The 18,279-nt window shown below is 33.8% G+C and overlaps 5 protein-coding genes across 14 annotated transcripts in view; 2 read left to right on the top strand and 3 right to left on the bottom strand.

Annotated features, from left to right (window-relative positions):
* The window catches only part of LOC127068163 (heat shock protein DDB_G0288861), a 41,885-nt gene extending 35,196 nt beyond the window's left edge, over window positions 1-6,689 (bottom strand). For 2 of the 6 annotated variants that reach the window (XM_051003940.1, XM_051003931.1), the window contains exon 1: window positions 5,833-6,657. The gene's annotated coding sequence lies outside the window, so the exon portion shown is untranslated. Of the gene's footprint in view, window positions 1-4,444; window positions 5,793-5,832 lie in introns of those variants that run through there. The other 4 variants (XM_051003932.1, XM_051003938.1, XM_051003937.1 and 1 more) reach the window with 4 other exon arrangements.
* A 64-nt stretch (window positions 6,690-6,753) lies between these two features.
* LOC127068154 (dynein axonemal intermediate chain 4) lies at window positions 6,754-10,548 on the bottom strand. Its single transcript, XM_051003908.1, has 6 exons — window positions 10,470-10,548; window positions 8,927-9,440; window positions 8,436-8,829; window positions 8,023-8,349; window positions 7,655-7,942; window positions 6,754-7,571 (listed from the first exon to the last, which is right to left on the bottom strand). Exons 2-6 carry the CDS (start codon window positions 9,379-9,381, stop codon window positions 6,795-6,797), a joined length of 2,241 nt encoding a protein of 746 aa, XP_050859865.1. The 5' UTR covers window positions 9,382-9,440; window positions 10,470-10,548; the 3' UTR covers window positions 6,754-6,794.
* Window positions 10,549-10,673: 125 nt separating this feature from the next.
* Window positions 10,674-12,553, top strand: LOC127068179 (E3 ubiquitin-protein ligase RNF185-like). Of its 5 annotated transcripts, none has more exons than XM_051003991.1 (5): window positions 10,674-10,821; window positions 11,513-11,675; window positions 11,826-11,957; window positions 12,036-12,205; window positions 12,297-12,553. In XM_051003991.1, the coding sequence occupies exons 2-5, from the start codon at window positions 11,536-11,538 to the stop codon at window positions 12,392-12,394; spliced, it is 540 nt and encodes a 179-aa protein (XP_050859948.1). In that variant the 5' UTR covers window positions 10,674-10,821; window positions 11,513-11,535; the 3' UTR covers window positions 12,395-12,553. The 5 variants fall into 5 exon arrangements, with proteins under 5 accessions (XP_050859948.1, XP_050859949.1, XP_050859947.1 ...); XM_051003992.1 differs by having other exon boundaries at window positions 10,809-10,935; XM_051003990.1 differs by lacking the exon at window positions 10,674-10,821 and adding an exon at window positions 10,864-11,012.
* Window positions 12,554-13,173: 620 nt separating this feature from the next.
* On the bottom strand, window positions 13,174-14,850 carry LOC127068182 (selenoprotein M-like). The gene is made up of 4 exons (XM_051003999.1): window positions 14,683-14,850; window positions 14,522-14,592; window positions 14,100-14,169; window positions 13,174-14,026 (listed from the first exon to the last, which is right to left on the bottom strand). Exons 1-4 carry the CDS (start codon window positions 14,848-14,850, stop codon window positions 13,922-13,924), a joined length of 414 nt encoding a protein of 137 aa, XP_050859956.1. The 3' UTR covers window positions 13,174-13,921.
* A 664-nt stretch (window positions 14,851-15,514) lies between these two features.
* On the top strand, window positions 15,515-18,216 carry LOC127068164 (pre-mRNA-processing factor 19). The gene is made up of 8 exons (XM_051003942.1): window positions 15,515-15,651; window positions 15,872-16,021; window positions 16,097-16,374; window positions 16,449-16,643; window positions 16,728-16,883; window positions 16,954-17,184; window positions 17,270-17,610; window positions 17,725-18,216. The coding sequence occupies exons 1-8, from the start codon at window positions 15,633-15,635 to the stop codon at window positions 17,867-17,869; spliced, it is 1,515 nt and encodes a 504-aa protein (XP_050859899.1). The 5' UTR covers window positions 15,515-15,632; the 3' UTR covers window positions 17,870-18,216.
* Window positions 18,217-18,279: the final 63 nt, after the last annotated feature.

The following is an 18,279-nucleotide window of genomic DNA, read 5'->3' on the forward strand; positions in this document are numbered from 1 at the left end:
ATTATAGTTTCTATTGGAAAGTTTCCAATGAAAAATTTCTTCGTACGCTATTCGTTCGTTTGCTTTGATCTATATAAAAATAATAATTGATCGGAAGGTATTATTTTGTAACGATCGTTCCTTCCAATTTTTATGCAACTGCAATTGAAAACGATTTAACGATTTCTTTCTCTTTTTTTTCTTTTCCTTTTTGTTTTTTTTAAGCATTTAAATGCCTCGGAATAAATTCAAGGAGTATACCACAAGATAGTGCTTTTGGTTGAGTGAAAAAAAAAAAAGAAAAAAGTAATATGGGGAGGAAAAGGGTAGAGAAACTGTACAGAGGGAGAAAGAGAGAAAGAGGGAGAGAAGGAAGGAGGAAGATTTCTCTGCAGAGAGTGCGAGCTTTTTAATTTTATGAGGGGTGTTTATCTTACGATTATGTTGATAACTTCTCGGTACACGCTCGTAACGTAAATTGGCCTTCTGACAAGAATTCCGTGTGTGAGTTAGAGAGAAGAAGGGAGAAGGTAGAAATCGTTCGAAAAATTCGTCTCGCTACTTCGGGCAATCGTAAAACATTATTTGGATTCAATAAATCTCTCTGTATAAAAGTGTATTAGCAATGTCTGCTTGTTTCTTACCAAAGTATTCAACGTGTATATTCGTATATGCGTTACATACATATATATAAATATATATATATATATATACGTACAAATATATATATATTTAAGTATATATATATATATATATATATATATATATATATATAAAAATGATGCGATTTAAATAGCCCATAAGCGAGGTATGATAATCGCTTACGCGTGAAATTTCAAGGCCATTAACGTTTCATAATCCACGATGAGATATAAATAATTTCAATTTTCGAGTGGACGTATACCGTGAGATACGATAATGTGGAAGAAATTATTGTAAATAATAATTACTCAAAATTCTCGAGAAAGGATTTTGTATTTTTTTTAGAATAACAAAGAGAGAGAGAGAGAGAAGAAGAGAGAAAAAGAAATTTCGTTCGTCTTGCATGTATGAATCCTTTGTAAGTCATCGAAAACGATTCATAATGGCGACGCAAAGTAGAAGAAAAATGTTCGAAAAAGTACATCATAGAATTGGCTCTTTCTTCCCGTCCTTTTCCAAGCTGTTCGTCGACGAAGAGAACGGAGGGAGACTCACCGGGCCGTGTGTAACTTGATAAACAAGTTTACTTGGAGAGGCCAGTATCTTATATACACGCTTACACTGGGTGTCCCAAGGAGACTGAATACTAATTGCTGGACGTGCCGTGTGAAACAAAGCGGCTACTCCATGGATACTGCAAACTCAGAATCTCTCTCTCTCTCTCTCTCTCTCTCTCTCTCTCTTTCCTTATCGTGCATCAAGTTGAAGCAAGTACCCGAAGAAATAAGAACTGGACCGATCCAAATTGGAAGTAAGATGAAGGTGAAGTTCCTCGTGTAACTTAGTTAGCAATTGCAGCTTATACTATACCGGTATTTGAAAAATGTTAAAGAAAATGTTGTACCCTCTGTTAGCTTCTTTCCTAACTAAGAACAAGCGTGTATCTTAATGCCCGACTGTTTCTAATCCCATCAGGATCGTCTGATAAATCAATAAGTAGGATGGATCGTCGACCGAAGGCAAAAAAAAAAAAGAAAAAAAAGAAAGAAAGACAAGAAAAAAGAAGGAAAAACAAATAGACGAGAAAAAAAAAGAAATACAAAAATGGAACCCCCGGTATATTAGCGATGAGCAATCCTGTCGAAGCGGATTCGCGGTCGCCGCTTTTGGTTTTCCGGATCTTGGGTCCGGTAGTCAGCGGGTGGTGGTATTTCTGATTCTCCGGCTGGCAGCGATAAGAAGGTGAGAGAGAGAGAGAGAAAGAGAAAGAGAGAGAAAGAAAAAGAAAGAAAGAAAGAACCCAGCAAGGAAATAACGTTGAGTATGCAGGCACGAGGCAAGCTATAGATGAGATGGCACGAGGAGCACTGCACTCGGACGTGTCGATTGCTCGCACGAGTCTCCCTTTGCTATCGAGAGAGGATTAGGAATCCTTCTTCGAAGTCTTTGCTCGAGTCTTTCTGATCCTTCTAATATCCCAATCACGAGTTCTTTGTATTTGATATTTGTCCGTGTGCCCTCCTTTGTCCCTATCTCTCTTCTCATGATCTTGAACAGCGGAGTCATGCAAAAAATCATCTTTCAAAGAAACAGAAAAAATTTAATGAATTTATCCTTCTTTTCTTTTTTTTTTGATTTTCTTTTTCTTTTCTTTTTTTTTTCTTTCTTCTTTTTTCTTCCTTCTCCTCGTCTTCTCGTCTTCTCTAACAAACCCCTTCTATTCCCTTACAAACGCTATTATTATTTGATTTGTACAGAATTACATAGGCGATAACAACAAATTGCGGTATCATTTTGTTTAACATTTATAAATGTGTCTCTTGTCAAGATTACACATTAAGTAAGTACGTACATATATGTATGTGTATAACTTGGATTCTATCCTTTAAGATCTCAGAGCACATATCCAACACGATGTACGGATGTACCCTTATCGCCGTAACTTCTCTTCACGCTGTAAGCGAGTTCTTGCTTGCATCTTAAGCGCTACTCGTATTTTCTCGCATTATTTGCGCCCGTCACACCACCTACGTTGTTCGCAAATCGCAGATCCAACGCATTTCCAAATCGCAAACGTGACGTCTCCTTATCGTCTTACTCATATTATTCTCTCTTTATATCGCCCAGTTGCAATTTTTATAGGTCAGCGAACCTTACTCGTGCACATTTGACAATTTTCTTTTCCCTTTTCTTTTTTTTTTTTTTACGAGCACACAGAAAAAGTATCAATTATTTCGAAATGATTATTAAAATACAATCTTGATGTTGGTTTTCAGTTTTACAAAAAAAAAGAAGAAGAGAGAGAGAGAGCAAAAATATCAAATTTTTAACAGATCAGTATCTAGTTTACTAACATTTTTTTTTTTACCTATTGATGATTCAGACCTAATGCATGCACCGTAATATACGACTCAAACGAGTACGTAGAACCCATATACAGTGAACAACCAAGATAGAACAGGATGTTACTACTCGTAATATATACGTAAATTACTGTAGATGATAACGCGCAATGCCCACGCGTCTAGTGAAAGATCCTGTTTTTCTTTCTCCGTTGCACGTTTAATAAAAGAAAAAGATTGTCTCGTACTTACATATGGTATATCTTTTACCATATAAATATTCTATCTCTCATCCTTTATATTATTTTTCTTTAGGGCAACATCACAAATTTCTTAACAATAGTAATAGATTCCCGTTTTATTTCTTCGAAGAGATCTCGATAGCAATAAAAAAAAAAATAATAATAACGAAATGAAACTTCAATATGATCGATCTTGTCATAACGAATTAAATTGTCTTTTACTTGTCGATTAGAAAATAATTGATACGGGAAACGTAAGAAAATTTGGCAAAGGTTAAAATATTTAAACTTTGATATTTGAATCCTTAATACCGATTATAAAAGTTATAATCCCTGACGATCTCCCATCGTCAACAAATATGGAAGTCATTAAACGCATAAAGAAACATGGCTCTTCACCAACTTTCGATTTACGAGGAACAGGGCTCATCAACAGTACTGCCATCAACCATAAGCCATCTTACGAAACAGTTTGTACATCGAGGTAGGTATCTACAAGTAAGTACGTAGAGCTAACGACGATTGGAAAACATGAATGCGAACTCTCATGAACTTTCCTTAGAACAGGAGATGAGATAAGTGGTTTGTCCTCGCGTAAAGGCTACATCGTAGCGATAATGTCAGAAAAATATATTTATGTATGTATGTACGTGTATATATATATATATATATATATATATATATGTATGTATGTATGTATGTATGTATGTATATACGTATGTACCAAAGAAGAAGAAGAAGGAATAAAGGCCTCGATAGATGTGCAAGCTGTTCGTACGAACGGAAGAAAATAGATGAAGATAGAGAGACGTGATGCATGCTTGCGATTAGGTGAATAGTCAGAGGCCAGTGTAGATAAAGGATTATGAGGTAGATCGGTGAATCGGGTCGAAATAACAAGTGCATTATAGATTACACCACCTAACGTTCTCTACCAACTCCAATGTAATTAAACATTCTAATTATCATTTCTTTTCTTAACGATCAAGAATCTTATGGAAAGGAATAAATAGAAAGAAATCAAAGACAATGTTTCTAGATCTAGAGATAAGGTTCGAGGAAGAAAAAGAAAGAAAAAGGAGGAAAAAAAATATATATATATATAAAAAATAAACGAAATATATTCGACAACGCATGATAGTCGTCGAGATTGTTCCAACTTATTATCGACAAATTTCTTCATCTATTCGATTTCCAAGATAATAAAAAACGATTTCGTTTTCGTCCAAATGGATATACCTTATTTAAAATCGATATAAGTTTCCCTTAATATCATTAAGAATTTCAAAACGATTTGACGCTTTCACTGTTCACTTTTCCTGCATCACCCGTTACAATGTTGTAACGCGTCCGATGTTCACAATGTACCGAATGCACGTGGAAACGTATAATTTAACGAACACACCACTTCTCAAGGATTCGACCTATACACTGTGCGAGTTAACTTTGAGAAACACTTGGTAATTCCATCCCCCTCACCCACCTATCTCCCCCATCCCATATCCTTCCTCAATCTCTCTCCTCCTCATCATATAAACAATCTCCATCGTTTTTCTTCGACCGATCAATCCCTTGTCCCTTTTTCTTTGACTTACAAACAGTGTTCGTTTCGTTCGATTCGGATAATTCCACGTTTATACTTTCAATTCTCACTAATAGATCTTAAAGATCACGATCGAATAAGTATCGGTCAGAGTTCGTGGAGAACAGAGCGATCACGGTGTAGCTCGTGCCCCGGCAACATCGGCATCGCCACTATTCTTCGGTTGCACATGTTACTCTCTATTAAGCTGCTTTCACACCGTCGACCGAACTAACAGAAATATACCGTGTTGGAAAAAAGTGATAAGAAAAAAGTAATCTTTTTTTTTTACGTGACTGTTTGAATTTTTATCTTTTCTTTTCTTTTTTTAGAAGAGAGAGAAGGGTCGTATCGAGTTGAATTTCAAATATCATTATGATTGAATATTAACATTAATTAAATGTATATTCGAGTTAGAGTGGTTCGTCAAACTTCAAAAATCTGTATGCTAAACAAAGTTGTTTAAAAGAGAGAGAGAAAGAGAGAGAGAGAGAGAGATTGGTTCGGTATACAACTCCTCTTTTGGTCAGTTAAGTTGTGTAATAAATGTCACATCCGTGAACCGAACATTGACACGAGGACCTTCGCCGCGAAACTACTTAACGCGCTAGAAAGTCTGTAACTAAACAAATATGACTAATCCTCGAGAGTCAACGACACGGTATAACCCTTTGTCGCTTATTCCGTTGAACCCAGCACTGTTTTCTTTACCCACTTGAAAAGGTCTCCGCTTGTACGTTCCTCGAGTGTTTTAAATACAACACACATTCGATATATTATATATATATATCGCAAATAATAAATTATTAATAATATTCTATCTCTCTGAGATAATATATGTCCTAACTAATTAAATATATTCTAAAAAATATTTAGAAAACAAGATTTAAAACGCGAATCGATGAGAACAGTACACCTCTCTACGTTCTTCTTATCTCTTCTTTTCCTTTTTTTTGTTTTCTTTTTTTTTTTTTGTAGAACAATCTAACGAGTTTAAAGGAAAAAAAAAAAAAAGAAAAAGATAGAATAATCATTCAAGGATTACCTTTGGACCATCCGATCGACCAATCAAAAGCCGTGTTATATCCTCGGCTACCTTTCCATCAAATCACATGAATATTGATCCTAGTTAAAGGATTTCAAGATCTCTCAGTGTCCATCGATCGAAACCGATACGATTCGACGAGATATTGACGGGAGAAAGAAATGAAGAGAATGAAAGAATGAAAAAACTAATAATAATAAAATGAAAGGATGGGAGAAAAAATACAAAAATACAAAAGTGACAAGAAGGAAAAATAGAACCGAACCGAAAAAGCCGATTTACTCGTGTGTCTTCGGGGTCTCTAAGAAGAGTACTTAGTTCGCGTAGTTGAGTGCGGGCGTAATAAGACTGCCTGCTGACGGCGGTAGCGCAGTTCGTGCCCGCGAGCTGCGGCAGCAAGCAAGAGGGAAGCCCCTCTCTATCCCTTCCTCTCTTTCTTTCTTTCTTTCTTTCTTTCTCTCACTCACTCTCCTCGCCACGGCACACTCTTCTGCCGACTCCTTTGGTGCCAGCCAGCCAGCCAGCCAGCCAGCCAGCCAGTCAGCCAGCCAGCCAGCCAGCAAGCCAGTCAGCAAGCCAGTCAGCCAGCCAGCCAGCCAGCAAGCCAGACCAGGAGGCCTATACACAGGTTACACCTTTACAGAACCAGAGCCTGCGGAGCCAGCTTGTCGAGACGCACGGTTGAATCCAAACGTTCTCCCTTTGCTCTCTTACCTACCTTCGAACGAATCACGCGAAGCCCTCGAGCGGGAAGACGCCTGAGGGGACTACGTCAGGCCCCTCGACTACCTTCTTATCCCCACTCCTTATTGACTTCTGATGTCTCGTTCGGTTGATAAAGTAGATTTCCTCGTTACGATTTTACTCACTTAGAGTAGATATATATATATATATATATGTATGTATGTGTGTATATATATGTTGGATGATCTTCTTTTATTGAACTTTTATATATGTGTCAGTCACTCGTCCGAAAATGGTGGACCAGTTTTTCGAAGCTTTTTTAATAAATCCGGTTTGGTAAGAAGAGCCTTCTTGACGGATTCGATTAGAATTTCTTCCTGATTGTAAGGTGAAAATGGTATACCTTCTAGATTGTAAATATATACAGCACCTTGAACGTCCGCCGTTACCATCTGTTTGCCATTATCAGTGAATGCGACTTTCACCAATCTTGCTTCGTTTGGAGAACGTGTTACGGATGCTGGAGCATAGGTTCTCCTTTTGATATTCCATATGCAAATCTCGTTGTTAACGATACTAGCGATGATGGTCGAATATGTAGGGCACCAGGTTGCATATGGGACGCAAGCGAATGTTGTGGAAAGAGTGATTAACGGTTCAGTGAGCTCTTCTATCCAAATTCTAGTACACCAATCGGCTCCGCAAGTCAAGAAGAGTTTAGGACAGAAACGAGAAAACTCCATTCTGTATACGGGTCCATCGTGAGCCAAAAAACTGTCTATGTGATGATACAAATAATTTTTGGAACATCGATATATCGCTCCCTCGTCCGAGCCCACGAAATAAATGGGACTTAGAGTCGGATGTTGACAAAGAACAAGAGCTCCCGAGCTATGACTCATTAGAATATCGTATGCGACACATTGGTCTGATCTATTCACTCCTAATATTTTATCTTCTATCTTAGAAATCTTCATCATCTCAGTCATTATAAAATCCTCGTCCAATGGATAACGATAAACACATCCATTTTGATTACTCGTATATATTAATTCCTAAAGCGAGAAAAAAGTATCAATCTTTCTTTAATGCTATTATTGTTATTTATCATCGTTACATATATTGAAACATCGAGTACCTGAAAATCAAAATGTTCGTCGCTCTTCCACCATTGTACTTGCCAATGTGGCTCGTAAGAGAATGCTGACGTATCCCTCTTACTTTGTCGTATTACGTTAAGAGAAGTGCTGCTAACGTCAATGACTTTGATCGAACCATCGTAGAAACCAATTGCAAGTAAATTTGGCCGATCGCGACTCCAATCTATGCTGGAAATCTGACTGTCAAAGGTATATATTTTTCCTGGCTCTTTTGGGTTCTTTGCACACCACAGTAACAAGAGGCCATCTTTCTTATCATCGGTTGGCTGCCAAGTCAAAAAAATGATCGTATAAATGGTATTACGCTGTTAAAATATTTCAAAATGCATTATTAATCTAAACGAACTTTTGAACAATACGACACAGCAATAATGTTTCTGTTGGAATAATTCAAACAAAATGAAGAAACTGGTCGGTCTTTACTGATATTGCAGGTATAAGTCCACAGTAGATCGAGATCGTACGTAAATTCTAGATCGAGACTACATGGATCTCGTTGAACGATCCCAGTGAAACGTTTTTGAGCAGCAAGGTAAACATTGTTAGATAATATGCCTTCCATAGTACGTGCGGCTTTCAGAAACCTAGTATTATATGCTATATGAGTTAATTGTTCAGAAGAACTTTTCACTTGAAGTTCCATTTTCTCCTGCGGTAATTTATCTTCCATTTCCTATATATTCAATTACGTTATATAAATATTATGTAGGAAAATAAATGAATGATAAATCAATAGCGATAGGATATCAACGATCGGACCTGCTTTTCCAACATTCGTAAAAAACTATCCCTTGTACGAACAACTAAAAGTCCATTCTTCTCTACCATCAATTCTGGTTCCTTATAAGTGTCGTATATAACCCAATTATTGACGAACATTCCTTCATTTTGTCGCGCCGTTCCTCCGAGATAAGTACCACGTGATTTTGTAATAACTTCTATCGTTTGGGTCTCAGCATCAGCCACTTTTCTTGCTATTCCAGGACCTGCTACTATCTCTTTGTATCTCTCATTGCTCTCTTGGACTGCTTGTCCTTCTGGTGTCCGAAGATCACTCGTCAAGGGAAGCATTTCGAAAAAAATAATCGTGTCTGTTTCTTTCAATATAATCGTTATTGTCTCTGGCCAAGTATAAAACACTTCTGGATCATAACTGAATAACAATAGAAGGAAACAATGTCATTGAATTAATTTCTCTTATTTATTTGTTTGTTTGTTTGTTTGTTTATTTATTTATTTATTACGGCTACCTGGATACATAGAATTGAGGCGGTGCTTTTTCTTCAACATCATCCATAATACCAGTAGTCTCTACCTCAGTAGACAAAAAACTCTCTATTTGCATATCATCAATAATGTGAGTTGTTCGAGATATTAAAGAAGAACTGGATTTAATGCCAGTGTGTGAGGAAGATAAAAATGTCGATTGACTGTTGCTTTCAGATTGTAAAAGAGCAATCTGTTCTAAAGCGGTCATATGGCGATCATCGATTTGGTTGAACGTAGGATGTATCAGAGATTTCGGTGTCACGTCGATGCCGTCTTCGTAAATACGAAGTGCCATACGTTGTTGCAATAACGGCGATGCTATAACTTTAGCATATTTTCGACTTCTCGAAGCAATTTGCAATTTTAATTTCGACGAACTTACACTGTGTGGCCTAGAACTATATCTCTGAGAGTTATCCGTGTCACTTGCTTTCATTTTTTATTGTTAATTCGTCCAAACTCTTCATACATTTCACTCGATTCGATCAATTTCTCCTATATCGATGTAAAATTAATTTTTTCATCAAATTATTACTTTCCCCGTACAATACTTCTTCGCAAACAATGCTATCTAAATACAGTGTATGGATTCCATGGAGACGTGATAATCGATTAGGCTGATATTATCTTCTATGACTAGTCTTCGAAGAAAGAAACAAACAAATAAAAAACAAGGATATATATCAAATCTATCTATCTATCCACGTAGAAAATCTAAAGTCGTTTAAACAAACACAATATTCTATAAATAAAGATTCAGATTTCTTATGGAAAAAACGAGCGATCTCAATTTAAAAGTGTCTTAGTCATCTTTAAACGAAAAATAATCATTTGAAAAAGACCCGCCAAGCGCCATCTGAGAACAGGACTGCCCTCTGGCGCGGTGACTGACAATTATTCGATATACGTGATCGAACGAGTGTCCTTAGTCGATATAAGACCAACACGAATATATGTGCGATTGGTGTCGCGTTAATCGAATTAAATAAAAATAAAAATATACATACATTATTATTATTATTATTATTACTACTACTATTACTATTCTTATTATTATAATATCGTTATGAAGGAAATTCTTTAATTGTTTAACGTAGACGATAATTTGACGAAACACGTACAAGGATATACGATTGAAATTTTTCGACTTCAAGGACATCTCGTTAGAACGCACAATCTAAACGTACTCGTTGGTCAAACCCCTTTACGTGTTGATCCACGAACATCCGTTTTACATTTTACATTGGAAAAATAATTTACTGTTGATGCTTGCGCAATCGTTCCGTTACAAGAAACGCGTGATTCGTCGAAAGAAACAAATAGATAGTGAATAAGAGAGGAGAACGAGAGAAAAAGAGACGGAGTTACGTTTTCTCTCTCTCTCTCTCTTTTTTTTATATATACGAAGAAACGCCAGTGGGAGAAAATAAATGGCCGAAGGAGTCGTCTTTAAGTCGTTGGATCGAAGAAGTAAGTGATCGCGACACAAATAATCCTTTGACGTCATAATTATTTTTCTTTTACGTTTTAATGTTCTTTCCTCTTCTTTTTTTTTTTTTACTTTTTTTTCTTGTTGACAGCTGTCATCTAAGTACACACATACACACGTATATATATATATATTTTTTTTTTCGATCCTTCGTCCTTGTTCGTGATCCTTGTTCGTGAATATCGACGAAACTTGATTTTATTTTTTTCTTTTTTTTTTCCTTTCTTCGAGCTCAACCTCGAAGACATTTTGCTTTCATATATATACCGATTTAGAAATTCTTTTTCTCATTCGTCGTAGTCGTAGTTGTCGTTGTCGTCGTCATCGTCGTGATCGTCGTAGTCATCGTCGTAGTCGTCGTCGTTAAATTTGTATAAAAATTTCGAGGTGATTCTTTTATTATTCGGTATGATGGCCTCTCTATCGTGTTGTTCTTGTCGTGGCATGACTTTAGAACACACGACTTTCGATTGACCATCTCGAAAACAGATTGATACGTGCGTATGTATGTCGAATAGTCCATTGTGAATGACTCACAATTAAATAGAGACGAACGATCGTTGTGTGATCAAGACCACGTAGGTTCATACGTAATAAGGTCTGTTACCGTATAAAGCGACGACTGAAAGACTTTTTGGCATTTTCTCTCTTACGTGTCATTATATATTTTTTCTTTTCTTTTTTCTTCTTTTTTTCTCTCTATCTCTTTCTCTCTCTCTCTCTCTCTCTTTTATTTTATCATTCGACTCATTTCGAATGTTTCTCGTTCTCTCACTCGCGATAGTGCCGTGAAATATTGGTGATAAAAAAAAAAATATATATAAATTTGATTTGTGAATATCGTTCGTCGCTTCATTTCCCCAGTTGTTTGTCAATCTTATTGACAGATATTTCTATGTTTATATAAAGTTCTAGAATATTCTTAAAAGATGATAACAAGCTAATTGGTACTCATTGATATCTTGTTAATCGCTACGTGTTGTACGATCGTTCTTATTATCTTGTTATCTGAAATCAATCTTTTTTTAATGACTGTTATATTTTGTGCGATTTTACCTGGATACTTTTATTCCCCTAGATAATTAGAACTGGATAAGTACGATGAAGGAACAAGCTGGGCCTTCCAGGCCTTCCGGGTCTGCTACGGAAGAAAAGGAGAAGGATGATAGAATGTTTGAATGTAACATTTGTCTGGATACAGCCAAGGATGCGGTTGTAAGCATGTGTGGACATTTGTTCTGGTATGTCGCTCGTTATAATTTTCTGACAAAATGTCGGTATCCAAATCTGCAATAATCAGATATGTATATTTATTAATAATCAGAATATATTTATTTAGAATATATATTTGTATTATTACAAATATTTACTTATTACTATATTGCGTATAGCTGGCCTTGTTTACATCAGTGGCTAGAGACTCGCCCAACACGGCAAGTATGTCCAGTTTGCAAAGCTGCTATTAGCAAAGAAAAAGTCATTCCATTGTATGGACGTGGAGCAACAAAACATGAAGATCCAAGGTTTGTCGTTAAATTAATTAACTATTATATTTGTTCACCTTGGATAAAAAAGAAATTAAATAAATTATTATTTCGTAGAAATAACGTTCCACCCCGTCCTGCTGGACAGAGATCAGAACCTGAAACCAATTTGGGATTCTCTGGATTTGGATTTGGTGATGGTTCATACATGTCTTTTGGAATTGGAACATTTCCATTTGCATTTTTCACATCTACATTTAATTTTGGAGATACTCGACCAAGTGCTGGTATAATTGAGATTTTTTTTATCTGTATACAATAGTATACGTATAATTGTACAAATTTACAATTTTTTTTTTTCTTCTTTTTCTTTTATAGCTCCACGAGGCACTCCACAATATGAAGAAGAGCATTTCTTGTCAAAGATATTTTTATGGTTATCAATGATATTCATCTGCTGGCTGCTAATGGCATAACTTTTTTTTTAAGTTTCACTGTATGTCTCGTAATTTTTACTATTATTCGGTCAGTCCATTATACGTGTGCTCATACATAATTTTCCCTATTTGTAATAATCTTTGTCAAACGTATAACAACTATACCCCTGCTTGGATAAATAAATATATAAATAGTTACACTATTATCTTTTCATCTTTTTTGTTTATATACTTTATGACACACGTTGCTAAAAATTTTTTTAAATTGTCCAAGCAATTCTTGACTCTTGTCTATTACTTTATTTGTTTTGAAAGTTTATGTACATGTGTATATGTGATTATTTCTAATTCTACAAAATATTCTGAGTGTGCTTTCGGCATTGTTATGCAGTATATACACGTTTAACATAAAATATATCCTATTACATTAAATACAGCTTAGAAAAAAGTACTACCCTAGTTAGTAGTACATTCCGAATACATGCTTTTTTTAGAATAAGAATCTCAAAACTGCTTTTTATGATTATGGCCAATTTTACTATTGTATTGGATTGCATATGTATATAACCTATAAAATCAAAATTATATTAAAGTAGTTCAATATTATATCAATATGTAAGAATATGAATATTAATATTAATACACAGTTATACAACATATATAATATTGTAATATATTATGATTATAAACAGAAAGTTAAAATACAAAAAATTATTTGCGAGTGATATTCTCTCTGATATGATTTACCTATTTTTTTATTTTAACCTAATAACGATTTATTTGTTTGTGCTATAGTTGTAAAAGTATTATCTACAAAATCTCATTTCTTTTAATTCATTTATTGATAAGTAGTACATAAAAAAGCAACAAATGTTGCAAAATATTAAATTCAATAAATTATATGTAACATTTGTTACTTGTAGAGTACAATCTAACTAAAACTACTTACATATTTATCTTTAAAGATAGTAAACGTGAAATCAATCTTATTTTTTTTATACTGCGCTGACTTTAAAAATAAAATTGTTGCATTATAATTACTTAATTGTGCTGTTAGCATATTTGCATAAATGCACTATTTAGATAACCTACATTTGTTTTTGTCAGCTATGTTCTAATAAATTTAATCATAAAATTAATAGAATATTATTCCAACAAAAAAGCCCAATTATGCCACAATGAACAATTTTGTTATTTCATGGTTCTAGTAATCATATCACAGGTTGTAGCTCCACAAGGGTAAATATATGCTTCCCTTGCCTACGTGTTAATATTTCAATGAAAAGTAGCAATTTGTGCATTGAAAAATCTTTATGTAACTATTATTATGTGCAGAGTTAATATTATTGCTAAACTCTATTATCTCTCTATATAGTATATATTGATAAATTATTTTCTTTCAATATATAATCAAAGAAGAACATTTCAAATGTTTTGTTTAATGTTCATTTAACTTAATAAAATGTATAAGAAGCTTTCTAACCATATTTAATTAGAAATGCAATTCAGAATTACATATTGATTTCTTTGAAGAGCATAAAAGTTTAAGTATATCTATTTGAGACATTATATTTCATCCTTTTTGGGAATAGATTTCGTAAAACCTTTAGATAAGAGTAAATCATTACACTCATCACGTGTAAGGCTTACTAAATTTAATCTCTCCACCTCCTATAATATTTTAATAGTGTTAAATATTTTCATTATAAATTCATATTATATTATGATATAACACACGATATACCTCTTCATTCTCATCATAAAGGACAAGTTCTGGACTTGCACCTTGAATATGCTTAAATTCAACATTGTTACTGTTTGTAACATTAAGGACATATATAATTATAAATTTGTATATTCTCAAGTATTTTACTGATTCTGATTCAATATTACGAATAATATCGTTTTCACGTTATTTTCAGTTAGAACAAATATATACTCATATGTTTCATGAAAATATGATCAAGTTTAGTGTAATATGCAAATGAAGTTTACATAATACAGGATATGTGACGTAATTAAATATTTACAATAATAATACATAAGCATACGAACGTATTATTGATCATCTCTCTTTGAACATCATTCTCTTTTGGAATCGTACGATTTATGAAATATAAAATATAAATAATAAATAAGTCTACTTAACTAAATATAGAAGGATACTATTTTGGTACATCCTCGAATATAAATTTCTTGACATCCGGAAGTCGATTCAAGGAACATCCACTACAACTCTGTATAAAAATATAAAATGTACGTAATGATTAGTATGATACTTGATAAATATGAAATAATTATTCGGTTGTTAACAAAAATATTTATACCTCGATTGTTGCAAATGTATATTTACTTTTGGCTGATACCGCAGCCAAAGTTACAACCAACAGTAATAGGGAAATAAAAGTGACAATCGTAGAAGGTGCCATGTTTATTTTTAGAATGCGAAGAAAACGGAAGTAGGACACTCCTGATTTTCTGCGCGATATATCCATTTTAAATCCTGTTTCCTCTTATTCGATATAATCTATGAATAATGTTTGAATTATGATCGGTACAATTTCAGATTACTATAGCTGAAATTAACATTTTTTTATAGCGAGTTTGAAAAATTTTACATGTCATTTACATATTTATATTACATATACGTAATGACACACATGCATACACAGAGTAACACGTTAATGTTATATCGATATATTTAATAATAATAATAATAATAATGATAATAATAATAATAATAATAATGATAATAATAATAATAAATCTAAAAAAAAGTAAATTCTCGACAAATACGATATAAATTGTTTATTTTTATACGTCCTATTTATTTCCACGAAAATTATTTCGAATTACTATTTACGTAGTAAGACAATGTAAAAGAATATTACGCGTTGGATAATAGATCGAAAGGAAATAAAATTTGTAAATGTTTCTGCAATTTTTTCAAAGACAAAATGCCTCTCAGTTCATTCATAATATTAAGAAATATATATATATAATGTGTGATAAGGATAGTTGAGTCAAGGAATTATTTATAGAGGAAGAAGCTACTGTTTGTAAATTTAACATTTTCAATTTCTTTTTCTTTTCGTTGGAATGGAATATTAATTCAAAATTTACAAATGTTTATTTATATATATACGTATATAAAAGATGAAGGATATTTTATAAATAACGCAGAAATCATAATAATGAAAAAATAAATTTTATGATAAATCTAGTTCGTCAACGCGCATAAGTCGTGCGTAGTTGATCGAACTCTTATGTCGAAAAAATGGCGCTCTCTTGTGCGAGTAAGTTTTTCTTATTTTTATTTTTTTTTATGACTTTATATATTAACTATATCAAATATATATCAACTATTATTCGTTTATCTTTGAATAAAACGATATATGGTATCAGAAAATAATTTCGAAGAGATTTATATCGCATTTTGTTGATAGTAATAAGAACATAACCTAAAAAGACCGCGCGTTACCGTACTCTAGTAATACGATAAACATGCATTTACAGTCTCCAACGAAGTACCGGAACACCCTGTTTTATCTCCTGTCTCGGGTTCTATATTTGAAAAACGTCTCATTGAGAAGTATGTTACTGAAAATGGAGTGGATCCTATCACTGGCAAAGAGTTGACCATAGATCAATTAATTGATGTCAAAAGTATGTATTAGGTCGATATAATGTTACGAATTATATTGTACATTGATCATTCATACGTTATTTCCTCGTTTATAGCAACTCCCATTGTAAAACCTAAGCCACCCAGTGCCACATCAATACCTGCTATTTTGAAAATATTGCAGGACGAATGGGATGCTGTTATGCTACATTCGTTTACTCTTAGACAACAATTACAAACAGCTCGACAAGAGTTGTCTCATGCTTTATATCAACATGATGCGGCTTGTCGAGTAATTGCTAGATTAACGAAAGAAGTTACAGCAGCCCGAGAAGCTTTGGCTACTCTCAAACCACAAGCTGGAATTGTTCAAGCAACAGTTATTCCACAACCGGTATGTTATTACAATAATTGTTATTGATAATCAAACTTACATGTACATTAAAAAAATATTTCATTGAATAACAGGCTGTAGCTGTAGAAGCCGGTGGTACAGCTGCTCAGCCAATGGAACAAGCCGGTATTACTGATGATGTTATTCAAAAATTACAAGAAAGAGCTACAGTTCTTACCCAGGAAAGGAAACGTCGGGGACGTTCGGTTCCGGAAGATCTACTGCCTCAAGATAGCATCAGAGCGTTCCAAACTCTTGCATCTCACCCTGTATAATTTTATCTTCTTTCTCTCTCTCTCTCTCTCTCTCTGCATGCATATATGAATATATCATAATATTTTTTCTTGTCTTAGGGTCTCCATTCGGCTAGTGTACCTGGAATTTTGGCATTGGACATTCATGGTGCAGATACAAGCAAAATTTTAACTGGTGGTGCTGATAAAAATGCAACTGTATTTAATAAGGATACAGAACAAGTTGTTGCTATTTTAAAAGGCCATACTAAGAAGGTGCATCATTGCATAATCTCGTTTATATATATTTATATAGTAAATGTTACTTAATATATAAAAATTCTAGGTAACTCGAGTAATTTATCATCCCGAAGAAGACATAGTGATGACTGCATCACCTGATACTACAATTAGAGTATGGAATGTTGCTACGAGTCAAACGACTTTGTTACTGAAGGCTCATGATGCTCCTGTAACTGGACTGTCATTGCATCCAACTGGAGATTATCTATTAAGTTCATCATTGGATCAACATTGGGCATTTTCTGATATTCGTACTGGAAGATTATTGACCAAGGTACTTGTCATCTAAATACTCAACGAAAAACAATCAAGTTCAATAAATTTTATCCAATAACGTGTATGTTACCATATTTCTCTAGGTGGCTGGTCAAGCTGGTCAGCCATTAACGACAGCACAATTTCATCCCGATGGATTAATTTTCGGTACTGGTACAGCTGATTCCCAAGTGAAAATCTGGGATTTGAAGGAACAATCAAACGTGGCGAATTTCCCTGGTCATTCAGGTCCAATCACAGCTATTAGTTTCTCAGAAAATGGTTATTATTTGGCTACAGCTGCTGAGGATTCCTGTGTCAAACTCTGGGATCTGCGAAAATTGAAAAATTTCAAAACATTACAATTGGAGGAATCCTATGAAGTAAAGGACATATGTTTTGACCAAAGCGGTACCTATCTAGCTGTAGCTGGAACGGATGTTAGGCAAGTCTTTATTATATTTCATATAATATAGTGTTGACGTAACCGAATGTCTGCTATGTTTAGTTTTATTTTTATTTTTTTTTATTTTTTTTTATTTTTTTTTTTTTTTTACAGAGTGTATTTGTGTAAACAATGGCAAGAGTTGAAAGTATTGAATGATCATACAGCAACAGCGACAGGTGTACGTTTTGGAAAACATGCACAGTACATAGCATCCACTAGTATGGACAGAACATTAAAACTTTATGGTCTCCCTTAAATCGAATTTATAGGAATGTGACAATTATTTTAAGAACTATGTAGACTTATACATTATTTCTACATGAGTTTATTAAGACATGCCCGATACTATTTTGTTCCGATAGGCATCGTCGATTAATTTAGATTATCTCTTAATTTAATACACATTTCTTATGTATGGTAATAGTTTAAAAATTTCGTGATTGAATGCGATTATATATAATGACTTCTTTTGGAAGTAATTAAAGGACAATATGATTGAAAGAAATAATTTAATAGGATGTTCAACAAAATATGCTTGTTTTAATAATGTAAAAAAAAAAAATCAAATCGATCATAACATAATAAAATTTTTATACAACATTATTTTATTTTACTTTTTTTTTTCTCTCTTCTTCCCGTGAGAAGAGGTGTCCATTTTATAGAATT

The sequence above is a fragment of the Vespula vulgaris genome, chromosome 12 (assembly GCF_905475345.1).
Source record: "Vespula vulgaris chromosome 12, iyVesVulg1.1, whole genome shotgun sequence".
Taxonomy (NCBI): domain Eukaryota; kingdom Metazoa; phylum Arthropoda; class Insecta; order Hymenoptera; family Vespidae; genus Vespula; species Vespula vulgaris.

Coding starts and splice junctions, on each gene's coding strand:
- LOC127068154 (XM_051003908.1), bottom strand. CDS start 9,381: ATGAAAGCAAGTGACACGGATAACTCTCAGAGATATAGTTCTAGGCCA. Junction 8,350..8,435: donor TACGAATGTTGGAAAAGCAG/GTCCGATCGTTG, acceptor TTGAATATATAG/GAAATGGAAGATAAATTACC. Junction 7,943..8,022: donor CTGTGTCGTATTGTTCAAAA/GTTCGTTTAGAT, acceptor TTGACTTGGCAG/CCAACCGATGATAAGAAAGA.
- LOC127068179 (XM_051003991.1), top strand. CDS start 11,536: ATGAAGGAACAAGCTGGGCCTTCCAGGCCTTCCGGGTCTGCTACGGAA. Junction 11,676..11,825: donor ATGTGTGGACATTTGTTCTG/GTATGTCGCTCG, acceptor TATTGCGTATAG/CTGGCCTTGTTTACATCAGT. Junction 11,958..12,035: donor ACAAAACATGAAGATCCAAG/GTTTGTCGTTAA, acceptor ATTATTTCGTAG/AAATAACGTTCCACCCCGTC.
- LOC127068182 (XM_051003999.1), bottom strand. CDS start 14,850: ATGGATATATCGCGCAGAAAATCAGGAGTGTCCTACTTCCGTTTTCTT. Junction 14,593..14,682: donor ATACATTTGCAACAATCGAG/GTATAAATATTT, acceptor ATTTTTATACAG/AGTTGTAGTGGATGTTCCTT. Junction 14,027..14,099: donor TTTATGATGAGAATGAAGAG/GTATATCGTGTG, acceptor AAAATATTATAG/GAGGTGGAGAGATTAAATTT.
- LOC127068164 (XM_051003942.1), top strand. Junction 16,022..16,096: donor TCAATTAATTGATGTCAAAA/GTATGTATTAGG, acceptor CCTCGTTTATAG/CAACTCCCATTGTAAAACCT. Junction 17,611..17,724: donor GTAGCTGGAACGGATGTTAG/GCAAGTCTTTAT, acceptor TTTTTTTTACAG/AGTGTATTTGTGTAAACAAT.